Consider the following 20,364-nt stretch of genomic DNA (forward strand, 5'->3'; position numbering starts at 1 on the left):
AAGACTACACAAAAGAGTCTGGAAAAACAACCAACTGAAAAACCTCACAAAGATAAGCGTATACAGAGCCGTTGTCATACCCACACTCCTGTTCGGCTCCGAATCATGGGTCCTCTACCGGCACCACCTACGGCTCCTAGAACGCTTCCACCAGCGTTGTCTCCGCTCCATCCTCAACATCCATTGGAGCGCTCACACCCCTAACGTCGAGGTACTCGAGATGGCAGAGGTCGACAGCATCGAGTCCACGCTGCTGAAGATCCAGCTGCGCTGGATGGGTCACGTCTCCAGAATGGAGGACCATCGCCTTCCCAAGATCGTGTTATATGGCGAGCTCTCCACTGGCCACCGTGACAGAGGTGCACCAAAGAAAAGGTACAAGGACTGCCTAAAGAAATCTCTTGGTGCCTGCCACATTGACCACCGCCAGTGGGCTGATAACGCCTCAAACCGTGCATCTTGGCGCCTCACAGTTTGGCGGGCAGCAGCCTCCTTTGAAGAAGACCGCAGAGCCCACCTCACTGACAAAAGGCAAAGGAGGAAAAACCCAACACCCAACCCCAACCAACCAATTTTCCCTTGCAACCGCTGCAATCGTGTCTGCCTGTCCCGCATCGGACTGGTCAGCCACAAACGAGCCTGCAGCTGACGTGGACTTTTTACCCCCTCCATAAATCTTCGTCCGCGAAGCCAAGCCAAAGAAAGAACCTACACCCTGATACGTTCCAAACAGTGGGAAGAATCCGAAGCCCCCAGGGGAAACCCCCCACGCAGACACGGGGAGAAGATATAACCATGCCAGTCTGAGATTTCCTAAAGCATTGAAGAGTGAATTTTACAATATGTCTTTGTATACACTGTATATTTTCAATACCACAATCTGTCATTCACATCAGTTAGTCGGTCTGAACTGTTGGGTGATTATAACATGTATATTCATGCACTTTCCTTTTTTCTACTACTCTTGACTTTTCCTTTGAACTTTTCTTTATTTCTTTCCACCAAACACCAAATTTTCCCTTGTATCGTCCTTCAATTCCCACCTGGATTTCTTCAATATTACAATCTCATCAGTGCCCTGGACCAGGCCATTGCTAAAAGGGTCAGTGACTTCCTGTGGGATCCACCTCATACCAACAAGTATGATGCTTTAAAAGCACTTTTATAACATGTATATGGTATGTTCTGAAGGGAGAGGCAGCCAAACTACCACACCTCGATGGATTGGGAAACTGACTGCGCCTATTCAGAACTAATGGACGGAATGCTGTTCCTGGCAGCTGGTGAAAGGCTCAATATGTTATTCAAGCAGCTCTTTTTAGAGCGAATGTCAGATGATATTAGGCTCTTGTTATCCAAATGTTCATTTGAAGACCCAAGGGCTGTAGCAGCAAGGAAAGACAAGTCTGCACAACCAACCCCTCCAATATTAACCCCGTGTCACACTCTAGTGCTCTTAGCACATCATTCTCTACAAGCAGGCAATGCCCCAAGACAAGCAAGCGGCTTGTGGGCACCGCGTCTTGGTGTTATTACCACAGGTGTTGGAGAGTAAATGCCCGCAAGTGCTTTCCACCCTGTCTGTTTGCAGGAAACGCCCAGGCCAACCACCAGTAAGGCCTGTGGTGATTGGTGAAAAACCTGCAAGCCTACTGCATATATGGAACCAATTGTCCCAGTGAAAATTTCTGGTGGACACGGATTCAGAAGTTAGTATATTTCCACCCACCAGTTTTGGCACCCTCCATCCTACCCCGGCTCTGCTACTACCAGGAGTTAACAGTTCAAACATTCTGACCTTTGGCACCAAGAAGATGAACCTCAATTTCAAGAACCATCTCTGCACTTAGCCATTTATTATAGTAGCAGTATCCCTACCTTTGCTTGGTGCAGATTTTCTTCGGGCTCATTTATTCCTCGTTGACTTAAAAGGGCGTCGGCTAATAAATGGAACTATTTTTCAGACTATTCCTCTGGGAGACGGCTATAACCCTGCTCTGCGCCTTCAAACATTAAGTAAACCAATAGATGAATTCTCCACACTGTTGGAATATTTCCCTGAGCTTACTACACTACAATTTTCTTCCTCCACTGATCGCATTTGTACTAAGGGCATTCCGATCCATGCTAAAGTGTGCTGCTTGCCTCCAAGGAAGCTGCGTTTAGCTAAGGAAGAGTTTGCCAAGATGGAGGAGTCAGGCATAATTCGTAGGTCCGATGGTCCCTGGGCATCTCCGTTATATATGGTCTTGAAACACGTTGGAGGTTGGCAGCCTTGTGGAGATTACAGGTGTCTTAACAACATCGCCATTCTGGATCGTTATCTGATACCTCATATTCAGGATTTCTCGGCTAATTCGCGTGGAGCGAAGATCTCCTCCAAAGTAGACAGTGTGTGGCTATCACCAAGCACCAGTAGAGCCAAAGACATTCCAAAAACAGCAATAATTACCCCTTTTGGGTTGTTGGAATTTTTATGTATGCCATTCAGATTAAAGAATGCCGCTCAATCATTTCAACAAGTAAAGACCATTTACCTTGATGACATTTTAGTGGCCAGTGGGACTAAGGAAGAACAGTTGGCACATCTTTGTGCAATTTTTATTCGTCTTCAAAAGTTTGGACTGACCATCAATCTGGATAAATGCGTTTTTGACAAGAAATGATTGATTTCTTGGGACATAGGATTATTAAGGAAGGCATGACTCCACTGCCATCCAAAGTTGAGTCCATTACCAAATACTCAAGACCTGCTACGATTAAAAGCCTGCAGAAATTCTTGGGAATGGTAAATTTTTACCATCTGTTTCTCCAGGAGCAGCTCATATCATGAAGCCGCTTTTCGATTTACTGTCCAGGAACACCAAAACCATCCATGAACTGAAGAGGGAAACAATGCCTTCTTGAAGAAGAAAGATTTGCTAACTCATGTCACTATGCTCAGTTACCCAGTTTTAAATGCAGCCACCGCCCTTTCCACAGATGCTTCCAGTATGACCGTACGAGGCACCCTTCATCAATATGTCAATGGGCAATGGAAACTGTTAGCATTTTTCAGCTACCATCTTTGTGAAGCAGAGAAGAAATGCAGTGCTTTTGATAAGGAGCTTTTGGCCATTTACTTGTCCATTCAATACTTCCATTTTTTTTGAGTCAGAGATTTTAGTATGCTCACTGACCACAAGCTCTTAACATTTGCATTTTCCAAGATTGCAGAGCCCAGTCAGCTCGACAATAATGACCATTATACATTTCAGAATTTTCCACAAAAATACTATGTATTTCTGGAAAAGACAATGTAGTAGCTGATGCACTTTCCCACTCTGCTCCACTTGAGGTTTCGACTAGATCAAGGTATTGACTGCACAACTTTAGCCGTGGCCCAAGAACATGACCATGAGACGAATGCTCATTGAACTGTAATCACGAACCTGCAATTGAAAGATGTCCAGTTTGGAGTTAATGGCAAACTATTACTCTGTGATATATCAACAGGACACCCACGCCCAGTAGTTCTGGCATCATGGAAACATCGAGTATTCGACTCTCTCACATCCATCGATTAAATCAACCATTCATATGGTTTCGGACAGGTTTGTGTAGCACAGTCTTAAAAAAGACCTTGCACAAATGGCAAGGTCCTGCATTGCCTGCCAGAAAGCAAAAGTTCAGTGACATACTAAGGCATCACTGCAGTCCTGCCCAGCAGTTACTTGGCATTTTGCTCATGTCCATGTGGATGTCGTTCGTCTGGTTCCAATTTCAAGAGGATGCCATTATCTTTTTACAGTAATAAGCAGTTTTACGCGGTGACCTGAGGCTGTGCCTATCGTAGATACTACTGCAGACACTTGTGTTTGGGCATTCCTCAGTTCCTGACTGTCTAGTTTTGGTTTACTGGCGCATGTTTCTTTGAATAGAGGACCACAATTTACTTCCTTGCTGTGGAAAGCCTTGCCTCGCTCGCTTGATGCAACAATTCATCATACAAATGCCTTTCATCTCCAGACCAATGGAATGGTGGAAATATTTCATCAACATCTCAAGTCAGCCTTAATGGCTCAGTTAGAGGGCCCAAACTGAGCTGATGAGCTGCCCTGGGTATGACTTGGCATTAGAACAACTCCAAAGAAAGACCTCCAAGCTTCATCTGTGAAGCTCGTCTACAGTGCTCTGTTAGTGATTCCAGGGAGTTCGTCCCCAACCATTCCAACTCCAGCGATGATCCTATGGAACTGTTGAGCAGGCTAAGGGAGACGGTAGGAAATTTCCCATATCATCATCGTCACCTGGAGAACACTTTTTTTTGTGCCCGAAATCATCAAAAACTGTAAATTTGACTTTTTCCGAAGGGGAACTCTTGGTCAACCTTTGCAGACACCCTACGAAGTACCTTATAGGATACTCAAACAAACTAGATCTACCTGTATTTTGGACATTGGAGGGAAGCCACCGTCTTTCACAAATGACAGGATTAAACCAGTCATGTGGACAAGTGTTCCCCACTGCAGCAGCCAACGGTCTGTCGCAGAGGCCGGCAACCTAAAAGGCAGATAAACCCTTCTGCTGGTTCGGTGGGGGGGTTTGACGGCACTACAATTCCCAGGAGGCATCGAACTGGCCATGTGACATCAATGCATGATGACGCCAAGCATGTTTCAGGCGCGTGATTCTAGCTTTTAAAAGGTTGCATGGGAGATGCAGAGTAAATCCATTTAATTCACTCTAAAAACACCTTGTGTGGTTAATTCATCGTATCCAGTGGCCACACATTTTTCTTTTTTGACCTCTAATATTTGATTTGTTAGACTATGGGCCACATTACATTGCCCAATTTTTTTGGAGCTGTCTGTATATAGCGTCATTTGTAGGTGCAGGCTCCCAGCCTGTGCATTTCCAATAGTGGCTTGTTCTCTGTTCCAGCAGTGCCACCTCTTGAGTTCCTGATGGGCTTAATTTTGACTTCTGTCTACATGGCCTCTTTTGTCCTTCTATTTGACAGCCCCTTGCTCTGGTGCGCATGTCAGATTCCACTTCCATTGTGGTGAAACCTGGCTGATGATTTCATTTTCCACTTTTGACTCTACAGGGTCAGACATTTCTGGCAACAAATTCTGAACATGTTTATACGTTCTTCATTTGACCCAAGAAGGTGAACAGCATTTTTTTTTCCAGATTTATTGTCAAGAGTACATACATGACATCACACAGAATCCCGAGATTCTTTTTCTTGCGGGTGATGATTTACCACTTATTAGTTATTGTTAGTGCAAAAAAAACTATTCAATGTACACAAATAAAAAAATGTAAACAAATGCAATACTGAAGGGGAAAAAACCCCAATAAATTAAGAGTTGTTAAATGAGTCCCTGATTGAGTTTATTGTTGAAGAGTCTGATGTAGAGGGGTAGCAGCTGTTCCTGAACCTGGAGGTGTGAGTCTTGCGGCATCAGAGAAAACAGAGCGTGCGCTGGGTGGTCTGGATCCTTGATGTTCTACTCTCCAATGGCAGCATTCCATGCAGATGTTCTCAATAGTAGGAAGAGATTTGCCTGTGATGTTGTAGGCTGCGCCAACTATCCTGAGCTTTATGCTCAGGGATATTGGTGTCTTCATACCAGACTGTGATGCAGCTGGCTCAGCACACTTTCCACCACTCATCTGTAAAAAATTGGTCAGAGTTTCCAATGTCATACCAATCCTCCCCAAACTCCTGAGAAGGAAGTGCTGAAGTGCTTTCTTCACGATGCCATTATTAGGATGTTGGGTCCAGGAAAGATCCTCTGAGATAGTGACTCCCAAGAACTTAAATTTGCTCATCCTCTCCACCTCTGATTTTTCCCAACGATCACTGAACCATACACATCTGGTTTTCCATTCCAAAAGTCAACAATCAGCTCCCTGATTTTGGTTGCATTTAATGTTCCTATATGCTGACTGTATGTCCTCTACTATAATTTATTGTTCTTGTTGTTGCATCTTGCTATTACTTCTCAGTGTTTTCCCAGTCACTTTGGACATTGGATCTTGCAGATAACTGGTGTCCTGATCTATCCAGAGAGAGGCGAGTGTTAAACTATTCCACTCATCTCAAAATGCTGCTCATTTCAGTTTCTGCTGTGGTGTACCTATCTCAGTCTTGCATGATTACCATATCTTCTTAGCACTTATTCAATTAGACATCTTTGTGGTGTTCAAAAAGCAGAAAGGCCAGTAAACATAAGTGATTTGATTAGAGACTTTTTTTTCACTTTTTCGATTGTCAATTTTTATGTATGAGACTTTGGTTGTTCTAGAACAATTTCTTTGTCACTTTAAAAGCAGAGCATTTGATTAAAAAAAAAAATTGTATTAGAAATTTTAGCATAAAACATTCTGATTGACTTTATACAGAGCAATGTACAATTAATGATTATCTACTGGAATAGATGTAAAACAGGTTATTCTATACCAAGATGTAGAAGTGCATAACTCTGAAAATTTTGTACTATACACATGCTTCGGTGATTGTCAGTTTTATCCAAGTACTTATCTCTAGAATGTGCCTTGGCTGATCATCAATTAGCTCAACAACTACAGGAAGAGGAGAATAAATGGTTAATTGAAAGAAAGAGAGAGCAAGAGGAATTTCAAAAACTTCAGGTATTTGCACACATCTGAAATTTTTTCAGCTGAAGTAATCAAGTCCAAGTATAATTATTTTAATGTTTCTAAAATGTATATACTTGTATCTATTGTTGCAGCACTTTGGAACTTTTACCCATCTGGATTTTGTTTTAGTCAGTGAGACATTACATATTGCAGCACCTCATTTTCTTCTTTCAAGAATTAGGTCGTCTGCAAATTGGTGGACCTGGTTTCATCTGGCCTTTTTAAAAGCACAATTCTGTAATCTTGCTACTGCAATTCAAAACAAACGTAAGGGTCAGAGATATACCATCCATTTGTGGTATGATTTATGTTTAGTTTTACATAATAAATTCTTGATAAATTGTAGGAAAACAGACTTCACTATCAGCTTTTTAATCCCGTTCTATAGTTCAATACCACTCTGAAAAAAGTAGTATGAAAGCACACCTTGCTTTCTCTTTTAGTTGGATGTATTTGGTCCAATAAATTCAATCTACTTGTGAGAGTTTGAACCTCATTATAATTGCAGATTTATTTTAAAAATATTTTTATTGATTTTCAGTAATAATAAGTTTGTATGGTACAATTATGGAATGTGCTACAGAAATAAAAGACAAAGAAAAGTGCTGCAAGAATAATCATACATATGAATTCCCAACACTCATCTATAATAATAAAGAATGGACTTAATAAATTTAAATTTTCCAAAGCCTTGAACCTAAACAAGGTGGAAAGTTAATATTGATGAAACAAAGTAACTCACTCTGAAGTGGGACCACACAGTGCCAATATTCTGTATTAACACTGAATTTAGAGATTATAGTAATAGTCCATGAACAGACCCCATAATATTTGGAATCTAATGTTTGAATCATTAATTACATATCTTTTTTTTCCAAATGTGAACAGGACATTATGTCTCTTAGCCATTGTGCATGAATAGGTAGGATATTGTCTTTCCACTTAATCAAAATAGCATGTCTGGGCAGCAATGAAGTGAAAGATAAAATGCAACTTTTAATGGGAGTTAGTAAAACATCATCTTCTCCATGAGTTTCAGACAGAGCAATTAAGGGATTTGGTTCTAATTTTCAATTGAGAATCACCGATAATGTTTTAAAAACTTCTCCAATATTTTTCCAAACTGAGGCACACCAGAACATATGAATTAGAGAAGAATCGCCAATTTGACATTTACCACAACGAGGATTTATATTTGAGTAAAAATTAGATAATATGAGTTTAGACATGTACCACTTTGAATTGCAACAGACAGTGACGAGCACTCAGAGATGTAGTGTTAATCAGTTTGCAAATTGAGTCCCATTCCTTATTGGACAGCGAAAGGTTAAAATCCTGTTCCCAGGCATTCTTAATTTGAACTACAGGGGCATGCCTTAGGCCAGTCAATTTGTCATAAATAACAGATTTTAGCCCTTTACTGGAAGGTTGTAATCCAAAAAAATGTATCAAGGATGTTCACCTTGGGAACTCTAGGAAAATCAGGGATCTGAAATTGAAAAAATGTGCATTTGATAAATTGAATTTTCCAATCAATTGTTCAAAAGATGCAAAACTATTATCAATAAAAGCATTTAATACCCAATCTATACCAATCATTAAAAGCAGAATCTTGCAAAGAAGGGTGAAAAAATGAATGGACATAATGAGGCATACCAGAGAGAAACTCTGAAATCCAAAGTATTTTCTAAACTGCACCCATAATCTCAAACTGTATTTATCAATGGGATTCTCAATTTATATGAAACAAAGAAAGTGAGGATCCAAGAAATGCCAAGATGGAATTATTTTTGGTGGAATTTAATTCCATTTCTATCCAAGCAGGACGGTCAACTCGATTATGAAATTGTAACAAGAACATAAGATTACATATATTGACTGCCCAATAATAAAATCTGAAATTATTTAAACTATATGTAAGATGATTCAAGTAAATCAAAGAACTATTTAGGAATAAAAATTGCTATAGACCGAAAGAGATACAAAAATTTAATTGGAATGTTCATTTTAATAGAATTGTCCAATCAAAGAGATGGATAAAGGAGACCATTTCATTAAAGACAATTTCACCTGCTTAAGTAAAGGAGAGAAATTTTCCCTATAAAGAAGCTTATGATTATCTGCTCCTCCAGAAATTTCAAAAATTCATTATCTGAAAGTAAAGTGCAATTAAATTGTAAATATCTATATGCAGGAGGGAGGTCTGGAAAATCCCTAGACAAAATAACAGAAGCATGGTCAGATATTCACATGATTGGGTCAATGAAACCAATTGATTATCTATTTAAAAAATAATCAATCTGCGAGTATGATGAACAGGAGAAAAAAAAAGAATATTCTCTCCTGCTTGAGTTTTTTTTTAAAAAGGCATACATCTGAGATAACAAAGTTTGATTTTTTTTTTAAATGAATCACAGAAGCAGATTTGCTCAAAGTTGCAAGTTTAGAGGATGAATGATCCAAAGCAGGGTCTAATCAATAGTTAACATCTCCACCCAGCTCCAATGAGTAAAGACTCAAATCTGGTAGAGCTGTTTAAAAAAAACCTTCAAAAAAATCCTACATCTTCAGCATTTGGGGAATATACACTAGTGAAAACTACTATTATTTTATATAATTTGCCTGTAATGATAATATATTGACCATTTGTATATGATATAAAAGGAATGTGCCATTAACTTCAATGTCATTATGGAATAGGATAGGTCAGGACCTAAGATTTACGTTTTTGAGTGGGGGGGGGCGGTGGGGAAGCTACATTTGAGGAAGGATTGATGACGAGTGGATTGGGATGATTTGTTTAATGGGAAGGATGTAGTAGAGAAATAAAGGTCTTTTAAAGGTGAGATTTTGAGGGTACAAAATCTTTATGTTCCTGTAAGGATAAAAGGCAGTCAAAAGTTTGAGAAAACCATGGTTTTCAAGGGATATTGGAAATTTGGTTTGAAAAAAGAGGGAGACCTACAATAAATATAAGAAACAAGGAATAAAGGAGATGTGTTACAAGATCAAACCAGCAACCACAAAGAAGGCATATCACACGTGGGTAAAGATGAACAATTACTTTATTAACAAAAATTAACCTTCAAACTTTAATTCAAAATCCCCGCTTTTATAACAATGCCCACTGGTTAATATGCAAATTTCTATAGCAATGTAAAACTAATAAATTCCCCAGCCTAGATATAACATATGTAATTAAAGTTTAAGTTATATTTCCAACCAGCCCACAGAAAAAACTTAGGCACAAAACAAACACAAAGCACACAAGACTCGCAAAACTTCGATCTCAACCGAAGCAAAGATCATAAACAAAATTCAGTTTGTTTGTAAACTGAAGCCAAAAGATATTTGTGAGAGAGAGAAAGAACACAAAATTCGAAGTTGTCTTCTTGTGTTGCCTGCAGAGAGAGGAACCAAGGCTTAGTCCAGATTCTTCCGGCTGCCTTCAGAATCTTCCTCCCTTTTTCCTCCCTTTTAAAATGCCCAACAGCTTGCTGTTTTCCAGACAATGACTCATGTTTTGGACCTCCTTCCAGTCCACAGCACACCCAGTGGTGGTTTGTCTTCCAAGTCAAGAAATTTTTAATCATTTTCTGCACATTCCCAGTCCATCTCCCACTTTCTCGGCAGTCCACTTTCACCTTGGCTCTTAAAGGCAAACTGACACTTTCCAACACAAAACCACACAACACACCATATACCAATACACAACATAGAATTCTGTAATAGATTCGTGGAGAATACATTGAATGCAAAAAGAATATTAAGAAATAAATTAGAAAAGCTAAAAGAAGGAATGAGGTGGCTATAGCAAACAGGGTGAAAATAAACCCAAAAAGTTTCTATAAATGTGTTAATAGCAAAAGGAGAGTGAGGGATAAAATTGGTCCCTTAGAGAATCAGAGCAGACAACTCTGTGTGGAGCCAAATGAGATGGGGGAGATTTTGAACAAGTTCTTTTCTTTGGTATTCACTAAAGAGAAAGATATTGAATTGTGCAGGGCAAAGGAAGCAAAGAGGGTAATTATTGGAAACTAGTGCTGAAAAAAGGGGAAGTACTGGAGCTTTTGAAGCATATAAAGGTGGATAAGTCTCCACATCCCGACGGGATTTTTCCCCAGGACCTTGACAGAAGTTCATGAGGAAATAGCAGTGGCTCTGACAGTGATTTTTCAAATGTCATTAGAAATGGGTATAGTGCCAGAGGATTGGTGTGTTGCTAATATGGTTCCTTTGTTTAAAAAGGGTTTGAGGTGCAAGCCTAGCAATTATAGGCCTGTAAGTTTGATGCCTGTGGTAGGAAAGTTAATAGAAAGTGTTCTTAGAGATAATATATATGTGTATCTGGAAGGACAGGGTCTGATCAGGAACACTCAACCCGGGTTTGTGTGTGGAAGGTCATGTTTGACCAATCTTGTTGAATTTTTTGAAGAGGTGGCTTGAAATGTTGATGAGGGGAAAGCAGTAGATGTTGTCTATGTGAACTTCAGTAAGGCCTTCAATAAGGTTCCGCATGGAAGGTTAAGGTTCAGGAGCAAGGTATTAATTTTGAGATAGTCAAATGGATTCAACAATGGCTGGAAGGGAGATGCCAGAGAGTTGTAGTGGATAACTGTCAGACTGGAGGCTGATAACAAGTGGTGTGCCTCAGGAATCTGTATTGGGTCCCTTGCCGTTTGTCATTTACATTAATTATCTGGATGATGGGCATTAAATTGGATTAGTAAATATGCAGATGATTCTAAAATAGGTGGAATTGTGGATAATGAAGAAGATTTGTAAAAGGATTTGGACTGCTTAGAAGAGTGGACTTGAAAGATAGCAGATTGAGTTTAATGCTGAGAAGTGTGAAATCCTTCATTTTGGAAGGAATAATCAAAACAGGACATGCGTAATAAATGGGAGGGCATTGAGGAATGCAGTGGAGTAGGAAGATCTAGGAATAAATGGTTCATCGTTCCCTGAAGATAGAATCTCATGTGGATAGGGTGGTGAAGAAGGCTTTTAGTATGCTGGCCTTTATAAATCAATGCATAGAATACACAAGTTGAGAAGTGATGTTGAGACTGTTCAAGGTATTGATGAGGACATATTTGGAATACTGTGCAGTCCTGGTCACAAAATTTTAGGAGGGATATCAACAAGGTAGAGACAGTGCAGAGAAGATTTACGAAAATGTTACCCGGATTTCGGAATCTAGATTACAAAGAAAGATTGAGCAGATTAGGTCTTTATTCCTTGGAGTGTAGAAGGAGAGGGGCGATTTGATAGAGGTATTTAAATTTATGAGGGGAATAGATAGAGTTGATGTGGATAGGCTTTTTTCCATCGAGAGTAGGAGAGATTGAAACAAGAGGTCATGAGTTAAGAGGCAAAAGTTTAGAAGTTACATGAGGGGAAACATCTTCACTCAGCGGTGGAATGAGCTTCCGGGAGAAGTAGTGGCGGCAGGTTCCATTTTGTCATTTAAGGAAAAATTGGATAGGTATATGGATGGGGGGGGGAGGGGGAAATCGAGGGTTATGGGCAAGATGCAGGTAGGTGGGACTAGAGGAGAATACTTGGTTTGGTGCGGACTAAAAGGGCCGAGATAGTCTGTTTCCGTGCTGTAATCATTATATGGTTAATGAAATAGAGACACACCCCCACCCTCCAATCCAGCTTTAACGTTGAAAGAGGAATGAAAATGTTGCCCTCTCCATTTTGACATAAAGTGGGAATTATCACAGCTGCGAATATGGGTTTCTTGTAAGAAAAGTAGCTCAGATCTCAGCTGTTTAAAACATGCAAAGACCCTCCTTTGCTTAATTGGATTCCAAGAGATAACTTTGATAAGAATACTCATGTTTTGAAATTAATGTTGAAAAGAAAACCAGGCACAAATAATCACCAAACTCCAGGTGGCTGCCTGGAAGCTGAGCAGTAACATAGCTTACATAGAACTTAAAGCCATATCAACCTTGTAACCAAAATCCCAACCTCTTTCCCATACAAGAATCAGAAGGTTGCTGTTTAGAACAGCACGAGCCCAAAAAAGACATTTTAAACCCAAAAATTATTCTGCTTTAAATTTCAATGATAGCTCCTTTTTTAAAAAAAGTTATTAATATTTACAAGCAATATAAACTTTTATTTAAAGCTACAACCAAAGTGAAAGACAAATGAATTACATTAAAGTTTCATACTCTAATGCAAGCGCATGAATGTTGTATTCATACACCCTTTACTCCAGTTAGCTATAGCATAAAATATATGCTTAATGCATTAATGTCTCAAGTATTTCTAAGCAACACATATCAGAAATAACAAAAAAGTGTGCGGTTAATATTAAAAGAGCAATGAATGTTTAAATCTCTGTCTATTCCCCATTTAGAATTGCAAGTTCAATAGATCAAATAGCCAAAATACATACAGGGCAAACCTTAAATTTCCAACACATAAATTGGACTATAGGTACACGATCCTTTATCTGGAAGTCTTGGGGGACAGTGTGTTCTGAATTGTGGATTTTTCTGGATTTTGGAAAGCCCACCCGAATTGTGCTGCCGTATCTACCCCACCCCCTTCCAGTCACCCGGCTGTCTCCCCCGGCTGCCTCCCCCGACGGCCGGTCCCTCAGCCTCCTCCCCCAACAGCCGGTCCCCACTTTCTGGATTTTGGAGCTTTTCAGATTTTAGATGTCTGGATGAAGGATCTAGATTCTGAAATCCAGGTAACATATATGTTATAACCATTAGCCTGATTTCCTGCAGACATCTAATAACTTAAATGCTTAAGCACATAGAGCATTTCATGCACAATTAATAAGTAACTAATGTAATGAATACCAATAATTATTATTAAGATAAAATTAATGTATTCAACTTTACACTCTCATCCAAGAAAAAGTAGTAAAATTAACTTAGATAACTAAAAATTAAACAAGTTTGCAGAGGTTAAAACCTTTTGTTTATGATTTATGGTTGTTTTATGACTTTCCCTTTAAGGATTAATTGTTTTTGTAGTTACCATAGTTACTATGACATCATATCTTGTAATATCCCAGTGTATGAGGAGCTCGTTCTCGTTCTTGGAATAATCATGGAAGTAGAGTAAGCTCACTCAAGAACCTTTTATTTCAATTCATCATTATTATTCATAAGCATTATTATTCATTATTAATCATTTATTATCATTTTAATTCATTTATATTTAAAGTTGAGTATCGTTAACATTTACATTATGCTTTGTATTACTCATTGTTATGGAGTTCAAAGCTATGAAAATGTTTATTCGGTTTTATCAACAAAAAATTAAAGCTATTTACAGCTGCAATTATGATGTTTTATTTATTTAGATGAATAAGTTACAATTTGGAATATTGAGGCTTACTTTTCTTAGAAGATGACATGTTTGAGATTGGAAAATATTAGAAGCTGGGAAATGTCATCTAAAAAGTACATGACCCCTTCCAATTAACAAAAGGGAGAGAGCAGCTGAACTTCATCCAATCAAGAAAACAGAAAACTTCAAAAACCAAATAACAGTTCATGCAATACTTGATGTTGAAACTAAATCTTCCAAGAATCTTCTACCAAATTCAAAAACTTCTTGTGACCATGGAAAGGTGTGATTCGGAGGCGTGCTGGGTATAACAAAGCAAGCTTGAAACCGTTCTTGTATAGCTCAGCCATGACTTCTTTATATTCTAAATACAGATTCATCACTTCCGGACAGAGATCATCCATAAATCTGATCTGTTCACAATATTGAAGTGTTCCTTTCTGATGGGCTTCACAAATTATGAGATCTTTTATTTGGGTTGCGTCCTGGAGTTGAATTGGGAATCAAAGAGTGGTGTGCTCTGTCGAGCTCAGACTTAGAATCAAAGAACTCCTTTCCAAATACTTCCAAAAACATCTCTGGAAAGAAGTTGGTCAGTTGACCAGATTCTGTATTTTCATCTGTCCAAAATTCAAATAGTCTGTCATCTGCTTCTGCTCTCAAAGTCGATAATTTTCAAACTTAATTTAAAGTTGCTAGCAGACAGTCCTGAGCAAAGATCCTGTAATTTATCCACACAATCATTGACTTTTTCCAAATCTTGCTCCACAGACCCCAAACGAACATCAATATCTGATATCAACTCCAAAACTTTCAAGCGTAGATTTAACTTCACGTTGACTTTCTTTAACGGTTTCACTTATCTCCCGTGTATGCTTGTTTAAAAGATCAGAAATGGAGTCCATAGTCAGAGTAGCAGTCTCTTCCTCTTTGCTGTTTAGCCATTGTTAAATAACTAGCAATGATAAGTAACAAGTGGGTAAAGTATAAAAATATTTCTTCTATTTATTCATTTTTAAAAATCAGGAACACCTAACTACCGTTGATAATCTATGCAGTAGCCAGCTGGAAGTCCATAATTGTAGATTTCTGAATTGGATACCTGCATTTGTAATTTAAAAAAATATGTAGAGTTTGTTTTTATGGCTTAGTTTAGAATTATGTAGTTGCTCTTTTAAACTGTCCACTGTGACATGCACTTAATAAATTTCTTGCCCCATTGGAATTTTAGTTATTTAAAAATTATTTTTTTTCTTTTCTCTAGAAGCAGTATGGTTTTGATAATTGTAATGGATACAAACAACAGACACTGCAAAATATGGATAGGGCTGTTTGCCGAGGTCAAATGAATCCTGCAAAGTACCATCAAAGAAAAGCAGAAATAATGGAAGCATTAGCCATGGGGGAAGATGATGGTAAAACTAAAACATCAGGTATAATTGCTGCATTTTGATTTTAAATAATAAGCAGATTTTTGATGGCTGTCATTGTCATAAGTTGTACATTCTTGTGGGTTTTTATCATTAATGGAATTGAGAGCTTTCAGAGATGTCCTAAAGTTTTTAGTGGTGAATTCACATGGACATTGGACAGGAATCTAATGTTTACTCTGGTTCCAAATAGTTCCATCGGTTTTTTTTTACACTTGCATATGAAATCGTACAGAACCTCTATTTTAACATCATTCTGAAAGACATTGTTTCCTAAGAGTATGTGACACCTTTAGCACAGCTGTGGAGTGTGAGCTTGAGTTTCTGAAGAGAGAATTAAACCCACAAGCATCCCATTGAGAGACAATGACCTCAGTTAAAACCTAATAGAAGCTGGATGAGAATGTCTGTACTTGTAACTCCATGAATCATATTTAATGAATCATTATTTCATTAAAACTTCCCATAATTGTGATGACATTATTTTGGAAAATGCTGTGTACTGCCAAATTTCAAATTAAAATGTGCTGTAAGTTTTCATACTTAATTATAAGTAATTAAATATAATTAATCTTGTAGCAGTTAGCGCAACACCTTTACAGTACCAGCAATTGGAATCATGGTTTGAATGTCTCCGTCTCTGTAAGGAGTTTGTTTGTATGCTCTCCCCATGTCTGCATGGGATTTCCCCAGGGGCTCTGGTTTTCTCCCACTGTTTGAAATATACTGGGAGTGTAGGTTAATTGAGTGCAAATTGGGCGGCATGGACTTGTGGGCCAAAATGGCCTCTTACCATGCTATATGTCTACATTTTTTAAAAATTGTCTGCTATAGGAATTAAGCTCCATTCTTTTATAATTACTGAAGTGCATTTTTGTTTTACAGGTCTAATGAGAGCACTGTATGAATATTATCAGAGAAATGGCACATATATCAACCATGTTTATCTGTGCACAGAAACAGATCACTATCATGCCTCTGTTGGAGATAAAGGCTGGGGATGTGGTTACCGAAACTTTCAAATGCTTCTGTCCTCACTTATGAAGATGGAACCATATCAGACTAATTTGCATGGTACAGATTTTAATACATAAAAGCTTTAACATTTGTAGCATGTTCAGAGTAGGTAGCAAGACACTTTTTTATTTACTTATAATTTGGTAATCCTTGATTAGATTTCATTTTTTCCACATTGAATAGTTCACTTTTAAGTGTAGTGACTGCTGCATTTTGCACAAATCTATCAAGTTGAATGTCTAACTAATACATATTTTGATGCCAGTGCTCAAAGTAGATTGAGCTCAAATTCTGAAATTGGTCCAAAACTTGTTTTTCAGATATAAAGTCTATATTTGTCTGTAAAGGATACAAACTAACTCGTAACCTCCATTTCTTTTTTGCATAGCAAAATTTTAGCTCCAGTCTACGAGCATGTGGAATGAAGAGATACAAATAGAATTTTTAAAAATGTTTTTTTCCATTTGATTGGATAATTGCAAACCCTTCTCGGAAATTCTTTTTTTCCTTTAGATCTTGTAATTCCTTGCATTCCAAAAATCCAGACCATGATAGAAGAAGCATGGAAGGATGGTTTTGATCCTCAAGGTGCTGCCTCATTTGAAAACAAATTGCAAGGCACTCGAGCTTGGATTGGGGCCACAGAAATCTATTCTTTATTTTCCTTTCTAAGAGTAAAGTAAGTACAAAAAAAATCTCTTTAACATTACACCTCAAAAGTTAAATAAATGGGACCCAACAGTATCTGATAGATGTTTTCGATGTAAAAAAGAAATGGGAACAACAATTCATGCAATCTGGACATGTGAGAAAGTAGAAAAATTTTGGGAAGATTTAAATCAGATATTAAATAAAATAACAGAAAACAATATACCAAAGAACCCAGAGATCTTCCTCCTAAGTAACATAAAAAACAAAGAATTTGGAATTGATTTGGAGGATGCACAAAAAAGATTTGTAAAGATAGCTCTAGCCATAGCAAAAAATGTATTATGTCAACCTGGAAATTGGAAGATAATTTGAAAATACAACAATGGTATATAGAAATGAATAAATGTATTCCATTAGAAAAAATAACATATAGTTTAAGAAATAATATTGAAATATTTGAACAAATATGGGAGCCTTACATGAAACATAATAGCGAAAACCTACCAGGGACAATCACTACCTAAATTAACAGAAGGAAAAGGAAATGAAAAGAATGGACTCAGTGGAATTTCTTGTGTATTTTTATTGAATGACAACATTGTTTGACTGGTTTAATGTATCCTAGATTTTGTACTTCAAATGGACGGGAGGGGGGAGGTCGGGATGGTGGGATGGGAGGAGGGAGAGGGGGGGAGAAAATGGCACTGTATATGTGTGAAAAGGAAAAAGTGTGTATCATGGTTAATGTGATTTATGGTGTGAAAAAAAAAATAGCAACTACGTCATTAGCTTTCCAACGAGCTGTTTAGATTTCTGAAAAAGCACAATGCTGACATTTTCTGATGTGCAATATAACAACCATTAAATATATCACCATTAAAGCCTCCAATTAATTAATGTACATATGCATTCCAATAGAAATTGATTCGATTTGATAAATATTTTTGATAAATAATATCTGGAGAAAAATATATTTTTCTGGTCCAGTATCCCTATTGTTTAATTCTAATATCTTAAATAGATTTGGGACCAACACAGTACAGATTTGCAGCCAATAACTTGTACAGGCTTCTGGTAACTATAAAGAATACATGTTCTTAAAAGGATAATCATTACTGAATCTGTTCTGCGGGTAAAGCAGCTTACTTGTGTGACACCCAATCTGCAACCATGTACATTGACGTACAATAGCTGCAGTCAGTTGCCTAGGATCGTGCAAACAATACCTTCTTAAGCGATGGCCTCTGCAACTAAAAGGACGAGCACCAAATGCATGGGAACACGCTTTAAGTTCCTTCCCTTCCAAGTCGTAGCACCTTGAGTTGAAACTATTAACATTTCTTTATAATTTTGTCCAGCTATCATTATCAGGAGTACCTTTGCCAGAAGGACTACAACATTTGAAAAAAATATTACATGCTACTATATAGGACAAACAAGCAACACCTATTCCCTCATCCCGCCAAAAATTGAATACAAAGAATTAATCCTCTGTAAAACATCAAAGTGTACTGACTCTGAGATTGAAGTAACAACTCAGCAGGTCAAACAGCATACTTTATGTAGCAAAGATAAAGATGCATGATCAATGTTTCGAGTCTGAGTCCTTCAAGCTATGAGCAAAACGTAGCCAGGTAGCTAAATAAAATGGTTGGTTATGGGGTAGGAAGACCGAGTGCAAGGGAGGAGCACGGGCCCACAAGCAAGAGGAAATAGGTGGATAAGCAAGGGAGGCACTAGAGAAGTTGAATTGAATGTCATCTAGTTGGAGAGTGCGCAGGCAGAATATTAGGTGCTGCTCCTCCAATTTACAGGTAGCCTTGAAGTGCATGAGGCCATGGACAGACATGTTGGCGTGGAAGTGGGGTGCAGGATTTAAATGGTTGGCCACTGGGAAATCCCCATCATTACTGCAGACATAGCAAAGGTACTCACTGAAGTGATCTCCCAATCTGCCTACAGTCTCTACGATGTAAAGAAGGCCACAACAGGAGCCTGCAGATTCACAACTTAAGTGTTGCTTCATTTGGAAGACTGTTTGAGGCGCTGAATGAGGAAGGAGGTGTGGGCGTAACTATGGCACTTCCTGCGGTCACAGGAGAAGGTGCCAAGGGGGAGATTAGTGGGAAGGGATGAGTGGATGAGGGAGTCACAGAAGGAGTGGTCCCTATGGAAGGCGGAGAGTGGAAGATGTGTCTGATCATGGCATCATTTTATAGATAATCTAAATTGTTGGTTGTGGAGGCTGGTTAGGTGGTAGGTGAGGACGAGGGGAATTCTATTTTTGTTGCATCAAGGGCAGAGTGGGACAGGGCAGATGAGCAGAAAATGGAGGAAATACAAGTAAGGGCTAAGTTACTATGTATTCGTGGATTATAGATTTTGTATATATCCTGTGTATGCTAGTTTATCTATAAGAAACAGTAGAGGTAATAATTTTTATGTCTCAAACAATATTTCAAAATTTTGTGAAACTATTCAATGTTGATGCATTAAAGACTGATCTATTTTTAAAGTGCAATAATACGATACTTTCAATGCCCTGTGCAATTCTACCTGTGTGAAAGATAAAACTGAGCTAACTTTCCCTGCAGTGGTGGATGTAGTAGTGAAGAGAAATCAGGATTTCTATTCTAATTGATGTCAAGATAGCATTGTAAAATTGCCGATATCATGAAGACAGAAATAAATCAAATTTAATGCTCCTCAAGGTTAGTTGTACAGTACATTTCCAATGATCTGAAATGCTTGGGTCCTGACCTATACGGATTTTTCAGAAAATTGAGAAATTTCTTTGAACAGCACACAAGAGCACTGTTGATTCAAAATGACGCTAACAGTGAGACAGACCCACACCATTGCTGTATCTTTGAACAGTACACGAGAGCTCTGTTGATTCAAAATGGCGCTAATTGTGCACCAGACCCCCACTTGAGCGTGGTTGGTGAAAAAAAAATTCAACTTTTTTCAAATTGTGATGTCACGTCTCTGCCAAAAAATTTCAGACATTTGAGAATTTTGATGAATCAATTTACGGATAATCGGAAACATACTGTACTACCTGCATTCTGCTAAATTTAAATTAGGAATGTTCATTCAAAATTATTTGGGCATGTGCAATATTTCCTTGTGTGGATTGACCATTTCTAAAAGAGTGGCAAAAGAGATAATGGAGGAAAACATGGAAGAGTCTCTCCTCATTTCAGTAAATTTTCCCCATATCCAATAAGCTTGGGACTGAATAATGGCTTTAAGCAGCCCAGTAACATAAGCTGTATACTTGTATCGG

The 20,364-nt window shown here is 38.2% G+C and overlaps 1 protein-coding gene across 4 annotated transcripts in view; it reads left to right on the top strand.

The window, feature by feature from the left end:
• Positions 1-20,364, top strand: part of zufsp (zinc finger containing ubiquitin peptidase 1) — a 67,860-nt gene that overhangs the window by 30,521 nt on the left and 16,975 nt on the right. For all 4 annotated transcript variants that reach the window (XM_069886786.1, XM_069886787.1, XM_069886788.1 and 1 more), the window contains 4 exons: positions 6,539-6,642; positions 15,242-15,410; positions 16,293-16,481; positions 16,938-17,103. In XM_069886786.1, the coding sequence (XP_069742887.1) occupies positions 6,539-6,642; positions 15,242-15,410; positions 16,293-16,481; positions 16,938-17,103 (628 nt within the window). The remainder of the gene's footprint in view (positions 1-6,538; positions 6,643-15,241; positions 15,411-16,292; positions 16,482-16,937; positions 17,104-20,364) is intronic.

Source organism: Narcine bancroftii, chromosome 6 (assembly GCF_036971445.1).
Source record: "Narcine bancroftii isolate sNarBan1 chromosome 6, sNarBan1.hap1, whole genome shotgun sequence".
NCBI classification, from domain to species: domain Eukaryota; kingdom Metazoa; phylum Chordata; class Chondrichthyes; order Torpediniformes; family Narcinidae; genus Narcine; species Narcine bancroftii.